Here is a 19,438-nt window from a genome sequence, read left to right as displayed (position 1 = left end):
GGAATATGGGGATTACAGCAATATGATAGTATTGAAAGAGTTCATATGCACGCTAAATTTTTCTTGGTGTAAAACCGAACACATGTAATCTGATGGTTTACCAAGAATTAGGTAAATTCCCATTGTTTATATATTCATCCATTAAAACCATAAAGCATTGGGTAAGATTACTTCATATGCCATGCCATAGCTAGGTTTCCGAAAAATGCAATGATATGATCAAATTGTATGATGAAAATAGGAAAAGAAATTGGGTAAGTGATATTAGAGAGTTGTTGTACAAAACAGGTTATGGCTATGTGTGGTGTGATCGCAATGTTCAGTCCCATGCAAATTGCATCATATCATTTGCACAAAGAATGAAAGATATGTTTTTTTCCAATCTTGGTCGGAATCATTACTTCCATGAACAAAATTTTTACATTATAATCAATGGAAATCTGATATACGTTCTGCAGACTATTTAGCAAAAATTGACGTAAAAAGGTTTCTTTTATCTCTCTCTCTCTCTCGTTTTCGTTGCTCATGAACTATTTAATGAAACTGGCAGGTACGCAGGTATACCAAGAGAAAACAGCAATTATGTAGCATTAATACTGTAGAGGATGAATTACATTTCCTTCTAATCTGTCCTGTTTATACAACTCTACTATTATAAGCATCCAAGTGTAAAACCAAAATTCATTCTTAACAGATGCTAACACGCTGTGATTACAGAATCTAACAATGCACATCTATTTCGCTATGAGTTTAATACAAAAGAATGTTAAAGAAAAGAATTTGTAAATGACTACAAACTACTCATGTAAACTTAAAATGTACTACTGGCCTGTGGCTTTTTTAGAACTAAATAAGATTTTGATTGATGAAAATCAGGTGTGCAGCAGCTACACACAAAGCATCGTGAACAAAACATCATTTCAGCATTGGTGCATCTTAAATCTTACCTCTACAAGCTTGGAACAGAAATGCACTGGACCTCTAAGGAGTAATGGGTGTTTTTGCATGTGACATCCACCCATGTCAGATTCCCTATCATACAGATAGGTAACTGGAAGTCGGGTTTTACGTTACAGCCCACAAAACCCGAAGAAGACAAACGCTGTGCAGAAAAGATGGGACACAAGATACTGTCGTGATGGAAAATGTCTGTGTAGACAAAACCTGCTGTACTCACCTTCAGTCAAGGCATGCATAGAATGTAAGTATTCTTGTTTGTTTATTCTTTCTTTCTTTCTTTAACGCCGCACTTAGCAATATTTCAGCTACATGACGAATGTTTGTAAATAATCGAGACTGGACCAGGGGTTGACATCAAGACCCTCGATCCACACACATGGCCCAAATGTAAGAAAGTGTAATGTACTTATAATTCTTCTTACAAGTATTTACACTGACAGTGTGGTATTTATCTCTTTCACCTATACCTGACATAACTCACTTCGCGGAGACAGAAAGAGTATTTCCAGTCGCCTAGAGCATATACATAGCCTTACAGAGCTGAAACCCGTGAAGATGCGTGTTAAAATTGATCTTCAGTAACCCATGCTTTTCGTAAGAGGCGACTAACGGGATCGGGTGGTCAGGCTTGGTTGATACATGTCATCGTATCCCAAATGCGTAGGTCGATGCTCATGTTGTTGATCACAGGATTGTCCGGTCCAGACTCAATGATTTACAGATTGCCGCCATATAGCTGGAATATTGCTCACCCACTCACTCACTCACTCACTCACTCACTCACTGAAATCTTCGTAGCTGTTGCCGACCCTGTAGGGATGCCACGTAAGGATAGGTTTTTGTCGCTTGTGGTACGAGTCAACAAAACGGTTCGGTGAACGTTTGATTATTTAAAGTCAACAAGACCAAGGTAGTACAGTGCTACCCCAACGGGTTTGTTGAACGTACCCTTCAGTGCACGACAGGTATGGTGTTCTAAATAACTCTCGCCGATAATCCTTAATTAATGACAATCATTTGCATCAGCTTTAAGAAATTATATACATCCAGTGGATGACAATATCGCAGTGTAAAGTGTAATCAGCGATACTGTTTTTATATACATACACTTCAAATGAATGTCTTTTAATAACGATTTTTCAAATAATTGAGAAATGTACAAATATATTCAATATCCGTAACTGAAGAGAAAATTAATTGTTCCTATTCGGATGTATGTACATTGAGTTTGCATCAATTGAGACGATGGTATCTGCAGTTTGGTCTCAGTTCAACTGTCAGATGCCGTTCAAGTCAAAACATTGATAACACAACGGTCTCGTTTCCTGCTGACTGGGTTCCGTCCTATTGCGCAACTTAGTACAATAACCAGTCCAGAAGTTTTAGACCAACTCATTCAACTGGGTATAGAAATATTTATCAGTATTATTTGATACATCTAATCACCTGCATGTTGCAAAACTACGCTCCTTCTAATCCTTGCAAACACGTCGTGCAGCGTGCTCTGTCGAACAGCTTGCTCTGACAAACGGAAATCTGGAAATCGCGGAAATCTCAAAACGGGTCTCGGCCGCTAGAAAAGTTTGGCAGTCTGGTACGGACTTGATATTATATCAATCACATTGTACGTTACAAAAATACTCTTAATAAGCGCAAAAAACACATAACAGATATAACCAGCGAGCCAGATGAATAGTGAAGCATTGTGCGACCTTTTCAAACAGGGGCAGTCTGTGACGTCTTAGTTAACGACATGCTACCGAAACATCAACATAAAACATAGAAATACCTTTTTTTTAAACTATAACATTAAAATTAATTTGTAAATAACATTTTCTTATGAAACAAGGAATAGGAATTCAGTGTAATCATAGTTGTTTGTGGTGTCTCTTTTCACTTTTACACGAGAAAATTCGGATGGGCTGAAAAGTAGGTTATTGTCTGAATTCGTTAATGAGACTCATGTTTCGGTTTGCATAGCTTTGCTGACACCCAAGAGTGGATTACAACCATTTATTTTTCCTTCCAGGTTCTAACATCGGGGACACATTCAGTCACTACTCTCAATTTGGAATCGAGAAACATAATGAGAGAGAGCTTGAAACTAAGACGTTGAAGGAATGTGAGGAACAGTGTCTCATCACGAAGAACTTCACGTGTTTTTCAGTAGAGTTTATTAATGGTTTCTTTACCTTAGGTAGTAACTGCTTCTTGTCGAGTTCGAATTTCACGAGCATCCCAGAATCTGAAAAATCAACTCACTACACTGGTTGGATGTTTGCCATACGTGAGTGTATGTAACTTATCTCAGCGTATCTTCAACAAATCTCAAGAATCGTATGTGCGAGTATACTATGTAAAGCGAATTCAAACATTTATATTATTTTTTTGTTAACTTACACCACTAAACATACAGTTAGTAAACAGAAATATTTCGAAAAAAGGCCAATGCCTCAGATGCATGTAACATTAATTCGTGGGGAGTGGAGAAGAGCTTAAAGGTTGTGCTTGCACACACCTTCTAATTGCATTCTAAAACCATTATGGCGGACATGTAGACGACCTTTCCGAATTTGGCGCATCACTGACAAAATGATATTCTATGCAATTCCTTATTTTAAATGTACCATATGATCCCTTAATGTTCAGTTGACCAGCCTATGTATTTGTTTACGAAGGTAGGGCAGGATATTCATAATAAGTGCATTAATATTGCGCTAAACTTCATTCACTAAGTGAGTGCTCATAGCGCTAACAATCAAAGCACGGCACATTTATACCGTGGATAACCCAAGCTGCCTGAGGCCCTAGAAGGTTAATAGTTGTATGACTTATCTCACCGGGTACCCATTTTCCTTCCTCACCGAGCGCTCCCACTACATAAGGCAAATGTGGCTGGATGTAAAAGCCACACCTTTCAATGAACACAATTACATGTTGTTAGGGTTACAGTAAGGATGTTTTCTGACAGATTTGAGTATGTCTTTAAAGCTTTATTTGTTTCTTTGTATTCCTGGAACGGGCAAATGCCTACTACGACACCGAAGACCTAATGTACTGAGAATGGTTTGACAATTACGTCATCCGCAGATATATCTGTACATTTGAAATAAATCAAAAGAGGTCATTGTTTGTCATGAATAAAAAACATCCTTGGAATCTTCAACGTTTGTGTTTATCTGAATTCCTGATAGGAAATTCAGGAGCAGCAATTTTATAAGTTTGTTTCATTGATCTGCTAAAATCTGAGAAATGAATAGTCTCTTTGTGAAATATGCCTCTAATGAATTGTCTTTCCAACACATAGTAGTAAATAAATTTTCTGTGTGTCGACAATACGCCAAGGGTCGATGGACAAGTGATATATTATTGACATCCTCATTCCTGAAGCCGTATTTGTGTTACAGTCAAGTCATGAATATACAACCATTGACGTGACTGCAATTCCTTCAGCTTGTTATACAGTCTGAGGAAAGGGAGTGTATCGATATAACATGGATCATGCAGAAGTCTCCACATTCCACCTCCTTCTGTTTCAGTGGCAGATCGGTTGAAGCGGTCCTCCGCTCGAAGAACTCGGGAAGAAGTTTCAAATATGTAGCATATTTTCTAAACTATGTGCAAACCACACCTAGTTTTCCTTTTCCTAACCCAATAATTACCATCTTCTCGATATCTCTTGAATTTCTGCAATCATATTTTATTGTTGAACGTTCAACGTTTTTGGGGACGGTTGGGTAGCCTTGTGGTTCATGTCGAAGGCCCGGTTCGATTCCACACATGGGTACAATGTGTGAAGCCCATTTCTGCTGTCCCCGCCGTTATATTGCTGAAATATTGCTAAAAGCCACGTGAAACCATACGTTCTTGAGAGAGTAAATGAAGACTTTTCTAAAATTACAGACACTAATGACCTCAGAATCATGTCAATTCGCATAGTCATTCTCGACGTCAACCATATGTTTAAACAAAACATTTTTTGAATCCACAGTGTAATTTTGAAAGTGGTCAGATGTAACCTATGTTATATTTGGGATTACACTCTCTTTAGAGTGCTGGCGATTAGGTGCCCGACTCTGAGGGTGTGTGTTCGAATCCAGTACCTTATTCCTTATTATGTCAGAATAAGGTAGCTTACAACTGACACGATTTCTTTACAAATTTGTGGGGGGAACAGAGGGTCATCCATTCCAATAATGTTCACTGCTATTTTGCTGAGCTGCAAAATCGGAAATGGTCTCTTCTTCACAAGCGTTGATGATACGATGACTTTGACTCCCATCCACAAACTGTTTATATCTTCCACATTTGAAAATATTTGGCTTCATTTATCCTCGCAGTAGACGACCCATATAAATATCTTTTTGATATAAGTAATGTAATTCAGGACAGATACTACTGAATGAGTGCTTCGGATTCATTCACAAAAGGCGGCGGTGGAGTAAACTAATGGTAGAGCGTTCACTCGTCAGACCCGGGGTCGATTCCCCACATGGGTACAATGTGTGAAGCCCATTTCTGGTGTCCCTCGCCACTTCTTGTGGTATGCACTATCAGGACACAAATGCCTTGATTGAGTTCGAAAACGGAAACCGTGTTACGATTCTTTACAGAGGACAATGTCTCCTTGTTATCCATGAACATCCTTGTAACATTTAACCCTAATGTTACACTGCAAACTTACCCATGAACACGTACAGTTAACCCTCGTTACACTGCATTATAACCCACAGACAGGTAACTTAACACTATCCCTATATTCCACATGCAGTATGCTTGAGAATATATTGCAAACAAGCTTCTTTAATTTTCATCTTTGTGACGTCTTACAAATGCAATTTGAAACCTGGATTTAAAGTTCTCGTCCCCGTCCACATACGGGTACCAAAAGATGTAGTTGGTATTCCAGGCGTTGTTGTAGACGTTGAAGGCCGCCCCAGTGATGCGTTCACTGATGGGCTTCAGGGGCACAGGGAGGACTGAAGGAGGGTGGGACGCTGTGCTAAACATCACGAGGGGGATGTCAAGGCTCTGGAGACGGAGTCCGTCCCCGCTGTCGTTCAGGAAGTGGACACCAACGTCAGTCGCTGCAATAACACGTGCATGATGTATTTTACGTGTAGGCTCAAAGACAAAACGGCTGCGAAGTCCGTACGTCTCAACTGTAGTTTGATATCGTATGATATGTGTCAATAGTGCATGTCATTCTACTGGACATACAAGGTGAGAGGTCATACAATAGTGTATATTTGTCCCCATAACATTCCAGCTCAGCTTCATGCATTTGAGAATAGTGTATATTTGTCTGCTCAGCTTCAGATTCCTGTAAACATTATCATATCTGAACAATATATGTGACAGAGGCCCATATTGCCCAGATTAGCATACGTGACATCAGACCCGTGCCCTAAATATCAGAGTTTGAATTGATCTTTAGCAGCTTATGCTTGTAAGAGGCGACTCACGGCATCGAGTGGTCAGGCTCTCTGACAAATGTCATCGAATCCCAATTGCGTAGTTCGATGCTCAATCAATGGATTATCAAGACCCGATTATTTACAAACAAACCTACCATGAAGATACTGACTTCCATTAAAGACCACATTCAGAGGATCCACCAGCCTTCCAATTTTGGAGATCATCCACGTCTGGTTACCTATTGGTCGTGGCGCGAAGTTGTAAGCTATGGCCTCGCTCAGCCGAGTCGTTGTTTTATTGAATAACTGGAGTGTCACTTCGAGTCCTGAAAATGCATGCTTCAAATAGGCAACTCATTCAGTTTTTGTGCAGTCCGGTAACAGGGAGACAGGGAGGGTAAATCCGAAATATTCTAAATAAAACGAAATCTCGGCATTGATATATCAACAAAGCAGCACCGATATCAGAAAAACGCAGATGATTCTCACCTGTAAAGTTTTTCTTCCCCGTAGTCTCGGCCGGGGTGCGGGAGACATACTGTATCCACACTTCCGGTGGCGCTCCATAGTAGGACACGGGGGTGGCGTTGTCGGGGGTCAACAGGGCGAGGACGTCACAGTTGTTGACGACATCTTCAATCACAAACAGCCAGCTCAAAACAAAACACCATACATTTGATTCATACAAGTCAAAACTCCACAACTCTCCTAAGTACGAGATGGTTCTTGGAATCATTGACTTTTGTTTTGTTGTTTGTTTATTGTTTAACGCCAGACTCATCAATATTACGTCTATATCACGCCGGTCTGTAAATAATCAGGTCTGGGCCAGACAATCCTGTGATTGGCTCTTACTTTTGTTTCTGTAAAGCGACGACAATGAATACGGCCACAGTCTAGACTCCGGGTGCGCATTTATTGTGGCGTTTGTTTTGGTAAACGGAGTGCTGGAATTGCTCTTGTAGCAGTAGTAGCGAGCTACGTCGACATCGTCGCTGTCGTTGTAGGTGCGGTACATAAACTGCCCCATGGGGTTTTCAGTGCCGGCCCAGTTCACCTGTAGTGACCGAATGAAAGACTATGGAGTACCCGCGTGTTTGATTGATGTCTCATGAACCAATTCATAATTGTACTACTGATACATAAAATATCGTGATCTCTTGATCTCTATTACGATACTCGTGAGAAAGTAACATACTCTTTGTACTAATTTATTTTCATTCACACAGCAGTTGAACTGTTTATATACTTTACTGATTTCATAGATGCCTTGGGGAGGTGGGGTAGCCTAATGGTTAAAGTGTCCGCTCCTCATGCTGAAGACCCGGGTTCGATTCCCCACATGGGTACAATGTGTGAGGCCTATTTCTGGTGTTCTCCGTCGTGATATTGATGGAATAGTGTTAAAAGCGGCGTAAAAACAAACTCACTCACTCATGGACTGTTTGAAAATGACGTTTAACAACAATAATATTGTTTATCAGTTATGTACTTTCGATACTATTGTTAAATATTTACTGTTTTTGACAGGATGAAGGCAACCCCATTGCTCGGGGTCAATCCATGAGTCTCAGAGTCACAAATCAGGACCTCCTAGTATGTCACTCCAGGAATTAAGACGTCTGTCTTACGCATGTGAAACAGCGTCGTGTTTTGTTTTTGTTTCCCTTAAATATTCATTATGTCCATACGTAGATGATATTGGATGCACCTCTACCTTATTTAATGGATCATAAAGGTTGACGATGGATCCATCGTGACCAAACTGGATCTTCACGCCATCTCCACAAGACAACAGCATCGTTGGATCTTCTACCAGCTGGTAATCTGTAACAACATAGAATCTACGGTATCCATTATATCATAGAAACAAAAACAGAGAATCAATTTGATACACATTAACAAGCACCAACTATTTAACTCGAGTTTACAAAGTCAGTCTTCATCGAGGAACTTTCTAGTCAGTATTTAGAGCAAGATGTAAATAGGCCTACAACGCCACGACCAAAGAAATGGTAGTGTGTCTTAAAATAGCTTAACATAACAGTAGCTCTGAAATAATTACTGTTAATACATGTATAAAATTCTTAATCTAAAATACATACACCTAAAATCTGTATTTTCTCATATGTTGTTGTTTTTAAAATAAGTCCAGTTATTGAGCGCCAATTTCAACTCAAGATGATGTTGATGACGTGGGTGCTCATTGTGTTAAATAAGGAGGACCCGGTCAGTGGGACAATGTGCACTTGATTTTCATTCCCAGCTCCATGGGGAGAATGCAACCCTGGCTATTTATGATGTTCTTGAAGGAAAACACCCATCCAACCATCTCTGTACGTGTCATGGTTGGAGTATGCTACAAAGAATAATCCATTGCTAACCTGTCAAGTCGGGTTTCACGGGTGTTAGCTGTTCATATTTCTTCTGTATGTCCTTGACCACGGGGTGGTCAGACAGGGCACTTAACGCCAAGTCCAAGAACTGGCGCTGCTCAATCCAGGAAGCCACATGGATGGTGAAGTCAGTTGCTGAAAACAGATACGACAAAACTATTAACCCTGTAAACGCTAAGATATTGTGATAGTGTACGCTGCCAGTACATAATTAGGCACCATTCATAATTTATGGGTGGGTGGGGGTGATGATGATTTTAAGGGGGGTCATCCATTTAGTTCTAGGGAGGTAGAGGGGTCAGCAATTATGTACACATCAACGTGGGGGGCAGCAATTTTGTACGTAACATGTTTTAAAATTATGCTTAAAAATATGGGAATTGGGGGAAGGGGGTCACACACACACACACACGCACGCACGCACGCACGCACGCACACACACGCACACACACACGTCATAAATTATGGACGGTCCCTTACTAGGGCGGCAGAGTAGCGATCGAAGATCCGGGTTCAGCTCGCAATGCGGGTACTTCCGCCATGATATTGTTTGGCTAGTGCTAGTAGCGGCGTAAAACCATATTCAAACACACTCCGTAATTAGAAACTATAGCGAAGGTTTACGTACTATTCCTTGCCCTAGTGATAGCTTCATTCGTCCAGTTGGTGTTGTCCTTCAGTCTCTTCAAACCCCACGTGTGTTCTCCGGCTTTTACGAGCCACTTGGTGGACGTCTTCAGACGGGGATCTTCTCCCGAACAGTCACCTGGTGGTTACACAACACCAAGTGGTTTCCCATACACTTCCATAGTAACGTTATATGTTCTTCAAACAATAACCAGAGTGCCGATGTGCAAAACAACCTAAGCGCTAAGACTACCTGAAGTCTATATTAAGATATGGGAATTACGGTCACCTTAGCGCTAAGACTACCTGAAGTCTATATTAAGATATGGGAATTACGGTCACCTTAGCGCTAAGACTACCTGAAGTCTATATTAAGATATGGGAATTACGGTCACCTTAGCGCTAAGACTACCTGAAGTCTATATTAAGATATGGAATTACGGTCACCTTAGCGCTAAGAATACCTGAAGTCTATATTAAGATATGGGAATTACGGTCACCTTAGCGCTAAGAATACCTGAAGTCTATATTAAGATATGGGAATTACGGTCACCTTAGCGCTAAGACTACCTGAAGTCTATATTAAGACATGGGAATTACGGTCACCTTAGCACTAAGACTACCTGAAGTCTATATTAAGATATGGGAAATACGGTCACCTTTTAGGCGTATGAAGTACGCAATTGGTAAAACTGAAACAGAGATTTTGACAAAGAAGTTTAATGTTTTGGGTGTCAGTGACCTGACACCGGTCAGTGCCTATTAATAGGCCAGTTCCCTTCCAATGAATAGCGACACTGCCTAATGGTTTTCATACAAAGATCAATGCGTGAAGATTCATAGTGACAATATGTTTAGGACGAGCAACATTCCAGCAGCTCCAACCTTTGTTGTCAACATTTCACAACGTTTTGGGCAACATCCGAGCATATAATTGCCACGAAGAATTTAAGGAGCTTCTTAAGACTTCAAACGTTATTTCATCAGGAAAACAGCCTTCAAAACCTTAGTAAGACTTTAAAAATTATGGCAGACATGATTTGACATTTTGAATGTACCGTAGTAGTGAACAAGTGGATGCCTCTTTGTGAGGGATGCTACCTTATTGTGAACATTTGGTATCATCTATATTTCATACATATTCATACACAAGTGCTCATGAAGCAGACTCCGGAAACGTAGTACAGATTTTGCTTTTTGCATATTTTATGCTTTTAAAGCATAGCTTCTTTGTTTGTGTCCGTGCTTTAACTAACCAAAATGTTAATGGTAGACCGTTCACTCGTAAGACCCGGGGTCGATTCCCCACATGGGTACAAAGTGGGAAACCCATTTCTGGAGTCCCTCGCCACTTCTTGTGGTATACACTATCAGGACACAAATGCCTTGATTGAGTTCGAACCTTATTGTGAACATTTGGTATCATCTATATTTCATAGATATTCATACACAAGTGCTCATGAAGCAGAATGGGAAACGTAGTACAGATTTTGCTTTTTGCATATTTTATGCTTATAGAAAGCGCTTGGTCGCAGTTCCAAAACACGTTCTACCTTTATGGTAACATTTCCGTAAAGCATCTGAGAAGGCCCTGAATCTGGCATTTTTGGCGGGATCGGACGCCACTCCCTGAATCCATGTGTCTCCGATCTCAAACGTTTTCTTCGGTAATATATGCTTCACTGTTGACAGAGCCTCAACGTACAGGTCAAAGGTCGAGGCCGTGACATTGGCACCAGGAAATACCCCGTGGACTACAGCATAATTATTTAAAACTTCCTGAAATATAACACGAGACCACAATAAGCAACTTTAAAACAACCAAAACCTGCAATGTTTGGGCATGCCATCTTTGTCAGAGTTTCATTATTCCAAGCCAAACTATAGTAATGATTCTGGAAAGAAATGGACGACTGCCCTATACACCAGTCTTGTTGTTTAACGCCGCACTCAGCAATATTCCAGCTATATGGCGTCGGTTTGTAAATAATTGAGTCTGGACCAGACAATCCAGTGATCAACAGCATGAACATCGATCTATGCAACTGGGATACGATAACATGTACCAACCAAGTCAGCTAGCCTGGCCACCGAACCCATTAGTGGGTCGCCTCATTCGAGAGGGATGGGTTGCTGAAGACCAATTCTAACCCGGATCTTCACGGCAAACCGAAACATGAGTCTCATTAACCAATTCAGACAATGACTTCCTATTCTGCCGATCCGAAATTTCTCGTGTGAAAGTGAAAATAGACATCACAAACAACTATGATTACACTGAATTCCAATTCCTTGTTTCATAAGAAAATGGTATTTATAACTGAATTTTATTTTTTAACTTTAATAACATTGCATTTCTATATTTTATGGCGAGGTGTAGGCAGCATGACCTTAACTAAGACGTCACAGACTGCCCCAGTATGATGAGGTCGTTACATGATTCACAATGCATCTGGCTCACTGGTTACACCTGTTATGTGTTTTTTGCGTTTATTCAGTGTTGTTCTGTAACGCACAATGTGATTGATATAATATCAAGTATCAGACCGCCAAACTTTTCTAGCGGCCGAGCCTCGTTTTGAGATTTCTACGATTTCCAGGTTTCTGTTTGTCAGAGCACGCTGTATGACATGTTTGCAAGGATTAGGAGCGTAGTGTTGCAATATGTAAGTGCTTAGATGAATCAAATAATACTGATTAATATTTATGTATCCAGTTAAATGAATTGGTCTCAAAATTCTGGACTGGTTATTGTACTGAGTTGCGCAATAGGACGGAATCCAGTCAGCAGTCAGCATGACTGTTGAGTAATCAATGTTTTCTCTTGGTCCGTTCATTAGGGATATGCATGCAATGTTATATCTAGTAAACTAGATGAGACATCCAGTCAGTATACAGGAGGCCACCACTCTAAACCCACAGCTACATCACTTACCGTATAGTTTAATGGCGGGCCGCTATTGTCCGTCCTGAAGGCAAAGCACAGGGCTTCACGGAAACCCTTCACTATAACACAATCATCTCGACTAAGACCCCCAGGATCAGTAGCGTTAGGCCCGGGGTTGCCTGGGTAACCACCTGAAATACAGTACAACCAGAAATTATTGAGAATTTAGAGATTGTAATGCTTTTTTACTTCTTTCACTCATTACTCACGTATTAATGTGAATATTGGCAGAACATAACTCCAGATTCAAAGACAGGTGAACAGTTAGTATTTTGTCAAGTCACCATGGGCAGCAATGCTTCAATGCGTCGGGGCATACTACTGATCAAAGAAGTTAGAAAGTCGTGGTCCATGCTGTCCCAATATCGGACCACCTCTTCTTTCATTTCAGCAATATTTGTCAGATTTTTTTTGATTGACACTTTCCTTCATAAGTCCCCAAACATTTTCTATTGGATTTAGGTCAGGGCTATAGCTTGGCCAATCGAATAATGAAACATTTTGGGTCCGAAACCAGGCCTGTGAATGCTTTGAACGATGTTTTGGGTCGTTGTCCTGCTGGAAAATCCAAAACTTTCCATAGAACACGTGAGCAGATGGAAGTAAATGTCCCTCGAGAATATCTGTGTACCGCTCACTGTTCATATTCCCTTCAAATACACAGAGGGGCGTTGCCCCTAACACAGATATGCCACCCCACACGTTAAATTTCGGACAGTACTTTGGGCGCTGATACAAAGGTTTTTCAGTTTGTTTGGTCCAGAATTTCAGTTTATTAGGAAAATGCCACACAGAACTTTCATCTTAGAAAGTCACATTGTCCAAGTTAAAATTTCTATGCTGTAAGCACCAGTTCAACCTTCGCTCCTTTTGTTCAGGTTTCATGATTGGTGATGGAATTCCTCGACTTTTCTGCCAATCCATTCCATGCAGCTCAGTTCTAATTGTCTCCTTACAGACAGCCACAGTTCCTCTATCAACCATATCCAGCCTTAAGTTTTCTAAACTCCTTCGTTTGTTTTTAGAAAGAAGAATACCAAGCCGCCTCCTGTCACCAACAGTTAATTTTCTGGGCTTACCTGCGCCTCCCTGGTGCTCAATGATATATCCATTTGCAATATTTTTCAAAACACGATAACAGTGGACAAAGTTCTACTTGAAATCATTTTAGCTGATCTGATGTCCTTGTTATAATACTCTAAAATCAACTTCCTCTTCTCTAAATCATCCATACTGAGGATCACTGAAAATGTCGTCTGCTAGCAAGTAAACAAAGGGGGATAACTCTTCACAAACTAATGAAAAAGGATCAGTGGAGTTGCCTCTCTTGAATGAAACCAAGCACTTGATAGCTGGTCAAGGTTGTTTATACTAGAAATCCAATTAAACATATTCCTAAAATTCTGGTCATACTATACAAGCACGTCATACTCATAGATCGGTAATGTTGAACTTTGCTCATATCACTTACGCCATCAATCGTCTTCCTTTCGTCGTATGAGCGAAATATTCTCAAGCACGACATAAAACCCAATTTCACCTCATCACCTCCTTTGAAGTTGAGATTGTAGTCCGACCTAACCCAATAACCCTCAGAAGATATGTTTACCATACACGGATCTTTTCACGAGGATGAGATAATTAGCTGACCTTTGTGCCACATGGCGATGACCTCGCTGTCCTTGAACTTCCAGATGAAAGGGTTCGGGACATCTGGCGGCGCAGAGCCGTCGTTGACGCCGACGCTGACAGCAACAATCCCGTTCTCAGCCAACACAGGAATCACAGCCTTGGTCATTCCTATGTATGGACATATAGGCTGAAGAATCGCATCGATTAGTGAAACTAATATATATATATTTGGGGGGATTGTTTATAATTGCAACGCCTTGAATCACAGGGCTAGCCGTCTGCCTTTTACTTACTTTAATATAACATTGATTCTATAATGATCTACCGAAGAATGTACACACTTGAAAATTGGATTTGATCAAACAATTACAAACATTATCTGAACAGCACCGGGCCGCAAACCGTCGTCGAAGCACTTGAAACTTATGGTCAGAACACATCATCAAATGAATCCCATCATGTCTTGTTTGTCCTGTTTGTCCTGTTTGTCCTACCAGCCATCAAACGTTGTTGTTTACTATATTTTGTCCAGCTGTGTACATCGGTTAACAGTTGAAACGTCACAATGTAATGTCATGGGATTATCATGTCTAATTTGGCGTCAAATTACTTATGTGAAACAATCACATTTTCCTTTCAGTAAAACACACAAGAAAGATTGGTTGGTTGGTTGGTTTCTTTAATTATAGCTATATTTCAGCTTTATGATGATTGTTTGTAAATAATCGAGTGTTCTTTTAACTGTAATGGATGCAGATATGATGGGTCAAGGATTGTCAAGGATGTCCCATTGCTACATTTGGCAGGCAACGTGGGTCGCATTTGATTGTTTGTCTGTTTGTTTGACTGATTCGCACTCAGCAACATTCCAACTAAATGCCTGCGTCTGTGAATATGCATTCTAGTCCATCCAGACAATTAAGTGATCAACATTATTGCAGTTAGAATACAATGAAATGCATCGACCAAGCCAGCGAAACGGCCTCCCGATCCAGTATGCCCATGTTATGAAAGCATAGGTTGCTGAAGACTCATTCTAACCCGGTTGTTCAATGTTCTGCCAGTAATACCTGGAACATCTCTCTGGCTCATGGTAGCGTAAGTTCTCTTGATGCCAAACTGTTGGTCCAGATCCTTGCTGACGTTGAGACTGAGCTGGAACAGAAGCTGTGAGAAGTATTCTGGCTGCATGTTCATAGCTCCGGCATGCCAGGCGATGTCCCCCTGTTTCACTGCGGTCTCGAACGCTGATAACTGCTGGCTGGACGGGCACTGAAAGGAAGAAACCTCGATCCAATCTAACACAACAACAGTTTTATCCTTCGGGTAGTTTTGATAGACTCTGTTTTAACATTGATTTATCTCATTCAGCACTGAACCAGGATTGTGAAGCCCGACTTCACCAGAAATGAATGAATTGGTTCATTGTGTGTTATCTTTCATCAAACAAGGTGGATGAAGTGAGTAGGCAACATGAGTTAGCTCAGTTTAAGTATCCAGGTCTTGTTTACTACTTTGTTGAAACCACAGATTACGATTATAGTACTGAATTATGAAAAAATGTTTCGTACATAGGACATGATATTCATTTGCCTGACTACACAGGTATTTGAATGTAGGCTGAATATCCAGCTAGTTCCTTGAAATCCTTGTTTATATGACATGGCTTGAAGAACACACGGTACAAAATCATATCTCGTCAAAGACGTGCTTAGTGTTGGAAATATCCTTCTGGTTTAATAGAATCATGTTTTCGGCTCCTTTGGTTGTTTTGTATGCATGTTGATACAGCCCAACATGTTAGCATGATAGTCAAAAAGGGCTTATCCAACCAGTCAGTGTTTCCACGATGCTGATTCGTATATCCTTGTAAGCAAAAGTTTCCAAAAGTCAAAAACGTTCATCACCAAGCAGTTTTACACGACTGAATGATTGTCTGGAAGTAAGAGCTTCGTGTCAGAGTAATCCTTTTTCAGTCACCAGTTTGCAGTTGCTCGAACCAAGGATAATTCGACGTATTTTCCTAGCCCCCCTCTGACTACGACACAACTGACCATTCCCTGGCACATGACCGGTGCTGTGATGGACTATATCATTATGTATGTCACTCCAGTGTCGAGGAATAGGGCCTGTAAATCTTGCGAGGTAGTACTTCCGGTACTAAGCTGGTTCCCGGCTCCCTTTATGCGCCTCAAATTTCGATATGCGAGACGGGACCCAGCTTAATTCCGGTACCAGATTTCCGGTGACAAGCGTATAATCATGAACCAGTTTTGGTTCCAAATTGCACCACCGCCAAATAATACTTTACTAGACTGGACTAAGTGTACGTTGTTTGTCAGCGGTCTCGCGAAGTGCAGTGACCTACTTACGGGCCCTATAGAAACTGAAGACAGCTTACGTGGATGGGGATTCCGTTGAGGACGGGTGTGAGGAGGTGGCAGTTGGTGTACAGATACACCAACCAGGGGTGGGTCGTGTAGATGAAGGTTTCCGTGTGCCCACCCCTCCTCAGGTCCTCGGCCACCTGTATAGCCCGAGGATAGTACACGTCGAAGTATCTGTTGATGACGTTACTGGCGTACCCGACTGTAGGGTCAATACCATTGTAGCCCACATCTAGAAACAAGCACACAAACACAAACTGCCATTAACGATGATCTACGGGGTTAGGGGTGGCCCTGCTGTCTAAGCCGTTATCGTTGTGCAGACTTGCGTCCTTTGGGCACGCCGACAGCTTTTATTCTTGGTTCAAATCCCGTGGGTTTCACATCTGGTACTAAAACCTTTTGCTTTTGAAAAGTAAGTGGAAAATATACTTTTCTTCGCACATGGGTCCTTTACGTTTTTAAATCACAGTTTCTGGTAAACATTACGCGGTTGCAAACCCGGCAGTTGCATGCATTACCAAGGTGCAACCTAGTCACCGTGGCCGGTAGTTGAACGCAGTACCTTGGTGCAACCTAGTCACCGTGAGCGGCAGTTGAACGCAGTACCTTGGTGCAACCTAGTCACCGTGACTGACAGTTGAGCGCAGAACCTAGATGCAACCTAGTTACGGTGGCCGGCAGTTGAACGGAGTACCTAGGTGCAACCTAGTCACTGTGACCGGCAGTTGAACGCAGTACCTAGATGCAACCTAGTTATGGTGGCCGACAGTTGAACGCAGTACCTTGGTCACCGTGACTGACAGTTGAACGCAGTACCTAGATGCAACCTAGTTACGGTGGCCGACAGTTGAACGGAGTACCTTGGTGCAGCCTAGTCACCGTGGCGCAGGAGAACGTGAGCTGGCGTCACCCACACAATAACTGGCTGCACTAAATGACAAAACAATAACCACTCGACATTTTCTAACAATATTTCTTCATCTGGAACACACAGATTGCCCTTCTTAAAACATACCACGTTGATTTAAATACACCCGTCCACAATGATTAATATTGCTTAGTTTGTCATCACCTAACCCATCTGTTCAGCAAAACGTTAAACGCCTAACCCGTGTCACTGATATACCTTGCAATTAATGTCTGTTCTAAGTCAGCCTAGAGAATGGAATTCCGATATGAATCTCACCTAAATGGTTCATGAATATGACATGAACCTTGTCGATGTCATGCTTGGGCCTGTCCAGGCCGGGATCCTGAAACAGAGGACAAGGACAATAACGAACTATGTGTTTACAACTGCGGGTATAATTAAATTCATTCCAAAACAATTAAAGATATTGACAACGTCAGTTTCATAAAACAACAATAGGTACAAAGGTGCATTTTTAAGTCTAATTAACGAAACATACGCTATCGATGTCGAGACAGTGTCCAAATACAATGTGCGCACGTTTACTTTGAATGACATGATAAGTTGTTGGTGATCTACAGCCCATGTTTATGTTGTATTGTTGCATGGATAATTATTGTTTTATGATAAATTGCTAGTTTTACGTCTTCATCTGTGATAGTATAGTTATCTTACTATCCTTTGTCGACAGATATTTATATTGTCTAATTATATTTTTATAAATTCCACTCTCATAGTCACCGTGTGGCTGAAAAAGTGCCGATGTGACTTTAAATTTTAACTCACTTACTCATTGAATGACATGAAAGACTAGACAGATCATAGGTTTAACCTGAACGATGCTACTTACTGACGCTGATGTCGCCAGACACGCCAGGCCAAGGACAACTACTGGTGTCAGCGCCATCGCTTCACTGCCCAGTCACACTCGTGTACAAGTTATTGATAACAGTCAGACCTGTGTACAACTTGTTCATATCAGTGAGTGTATCGCAGCACATCAGTGACCTGACACACATCTCATCTATCTTGTCATGTAAGCATTCAGCATCCCGCAGCATGACCGCAATAACCCAGTGAAGAACATCTGTACTCAGTGTACTCCCACAGACCTAAATCCTGGGTCCTGAAGTATGGCGACGGTTATTTCCCTTTCCCAGAACGTTTGGGTGAAATAAGGCAACACGAACAGTGATGGTAGAACTAGCGTCGCCATAAAACACTGGAATAGAATGGGTAAATCTCACCTTTTTAACTACGCCGTCAGCATTATTCCACCTGTGTTCTCAAAAAGTGTTCTTGGCGATGAGTGATTATCAATGTTTCACTTAGAACATAAGACGACGAAGGGACATCATCAAAATTACTGGGAACATGAAACCTGACAATGGCGGGACATCATTGAATTACTGGGTACATGTGACGAAACGATGGGGGGACATCATTGAATTACTGGGTACATGTCACGGGGCGATGGGGAGACATCACTGAATTAATGGTACATGTGACGGGGCGATGGGGGGACATCATAGAATTACTGGGTACATGTAACGGGGCGATGGAGGGGCATCATTGAATTACTGGATACATGTAACGGGGCGATGGAGGGGCATCATTGAATTACAGGGTACATGTAACGGGGCGATGGAGGGGCATCATTGAATTACTGGGTACATGTAACGGGGCGATGGAGGGACATCATTGAATTACTGGGTACATGTGACGGGGCGATGGGGGACATCATGGAATTACTGGGTACATGTGACGGGGCGATGGGGAGACATCATTGAATTAATGGTACATGTGACGGGGCGATGGGGAGACATCATAGAATTACTGGGTACATGTAACGGGGCGATGGAGGGACATCATTGAATTACTGGATACATGTGACGGGGCGATGGAGGGACATCATGGAATTACTGGGTACATGTGACGGGGCGATGGAGGGACATCATTGAATTACAGGGTACATGTAACAGGGCGATGGAGACATCATTGAATTACTGGGTACATGTGACGGGGCGATGGGGAGACATCATTGAATTACTGGGTACATGTGACGGGGCGATGGGGAGACATCATTGAATTATGGAATTACTGGATACATGTGACGGGGCGATGGGAGACATCATGGAATTACTGGGTACATGTGACGG

General features: G+C 41.5%; 1 protein-coding gene across 1 annotated transcript; it reads right to left on the bottom strand.

Moving 5' to 3' along the window:
• Positions 1-5,747: 5,747 nt before the first annotated feature.
• LOC124258103 lies at positions 5,748-18,212 on the bottom strand. The gene is made up of 14 exons (XM_046692174.1): positions 18,130-18,212; positions 17,556-17,622; positions 16,381-16,598; positions 15,050-15,251; positions 13,998-14,147; positions 12,336-12,478; positions 10,954-11,179; positions 9,402-9,539; positions 8,762-8,908; positions 8,095-8,204; positions 7,233-7,434; positions 6,867-7,010; positions 6,533-6,703; positions 5,748-6,047 (listed from the first exon to the last, which is right to left on the bottom strand). The coding sequence occupies exons 1-14, from the start codon at positions 18,184-18,186 to the stop codon at positions 5,764-5,766; spliced, it is 2,259 nt and encodes a 752-aa protein (XP_046548130.1). The 5' UTR covers positions 18,187-18,212; the 3' UTR covers positions 5,748-5,763.
• Between the last annotated feature and the right edge of the window lie 1,226 nt (positions 18,213-19,438).

Source organism: Haliotis rubra, unplaced genomic scaffold, assembly GCF_003918875.1.
Source record: "Haliotis rubra isolate DU_JTF1 unplaced genomic scaffold, ASM391887v1 Scf117, whole genome shotgun sequence".
Taxonomy (NCBI): Eukaryota; Metazoa; Mollusca; class Gastropoda; order Lepetellida; family Haliotidae; genus Haliotis; species Haliotis rubra.
This window is presented reverse-complemented; position numbering and strand designations above follow the sequence as displayed.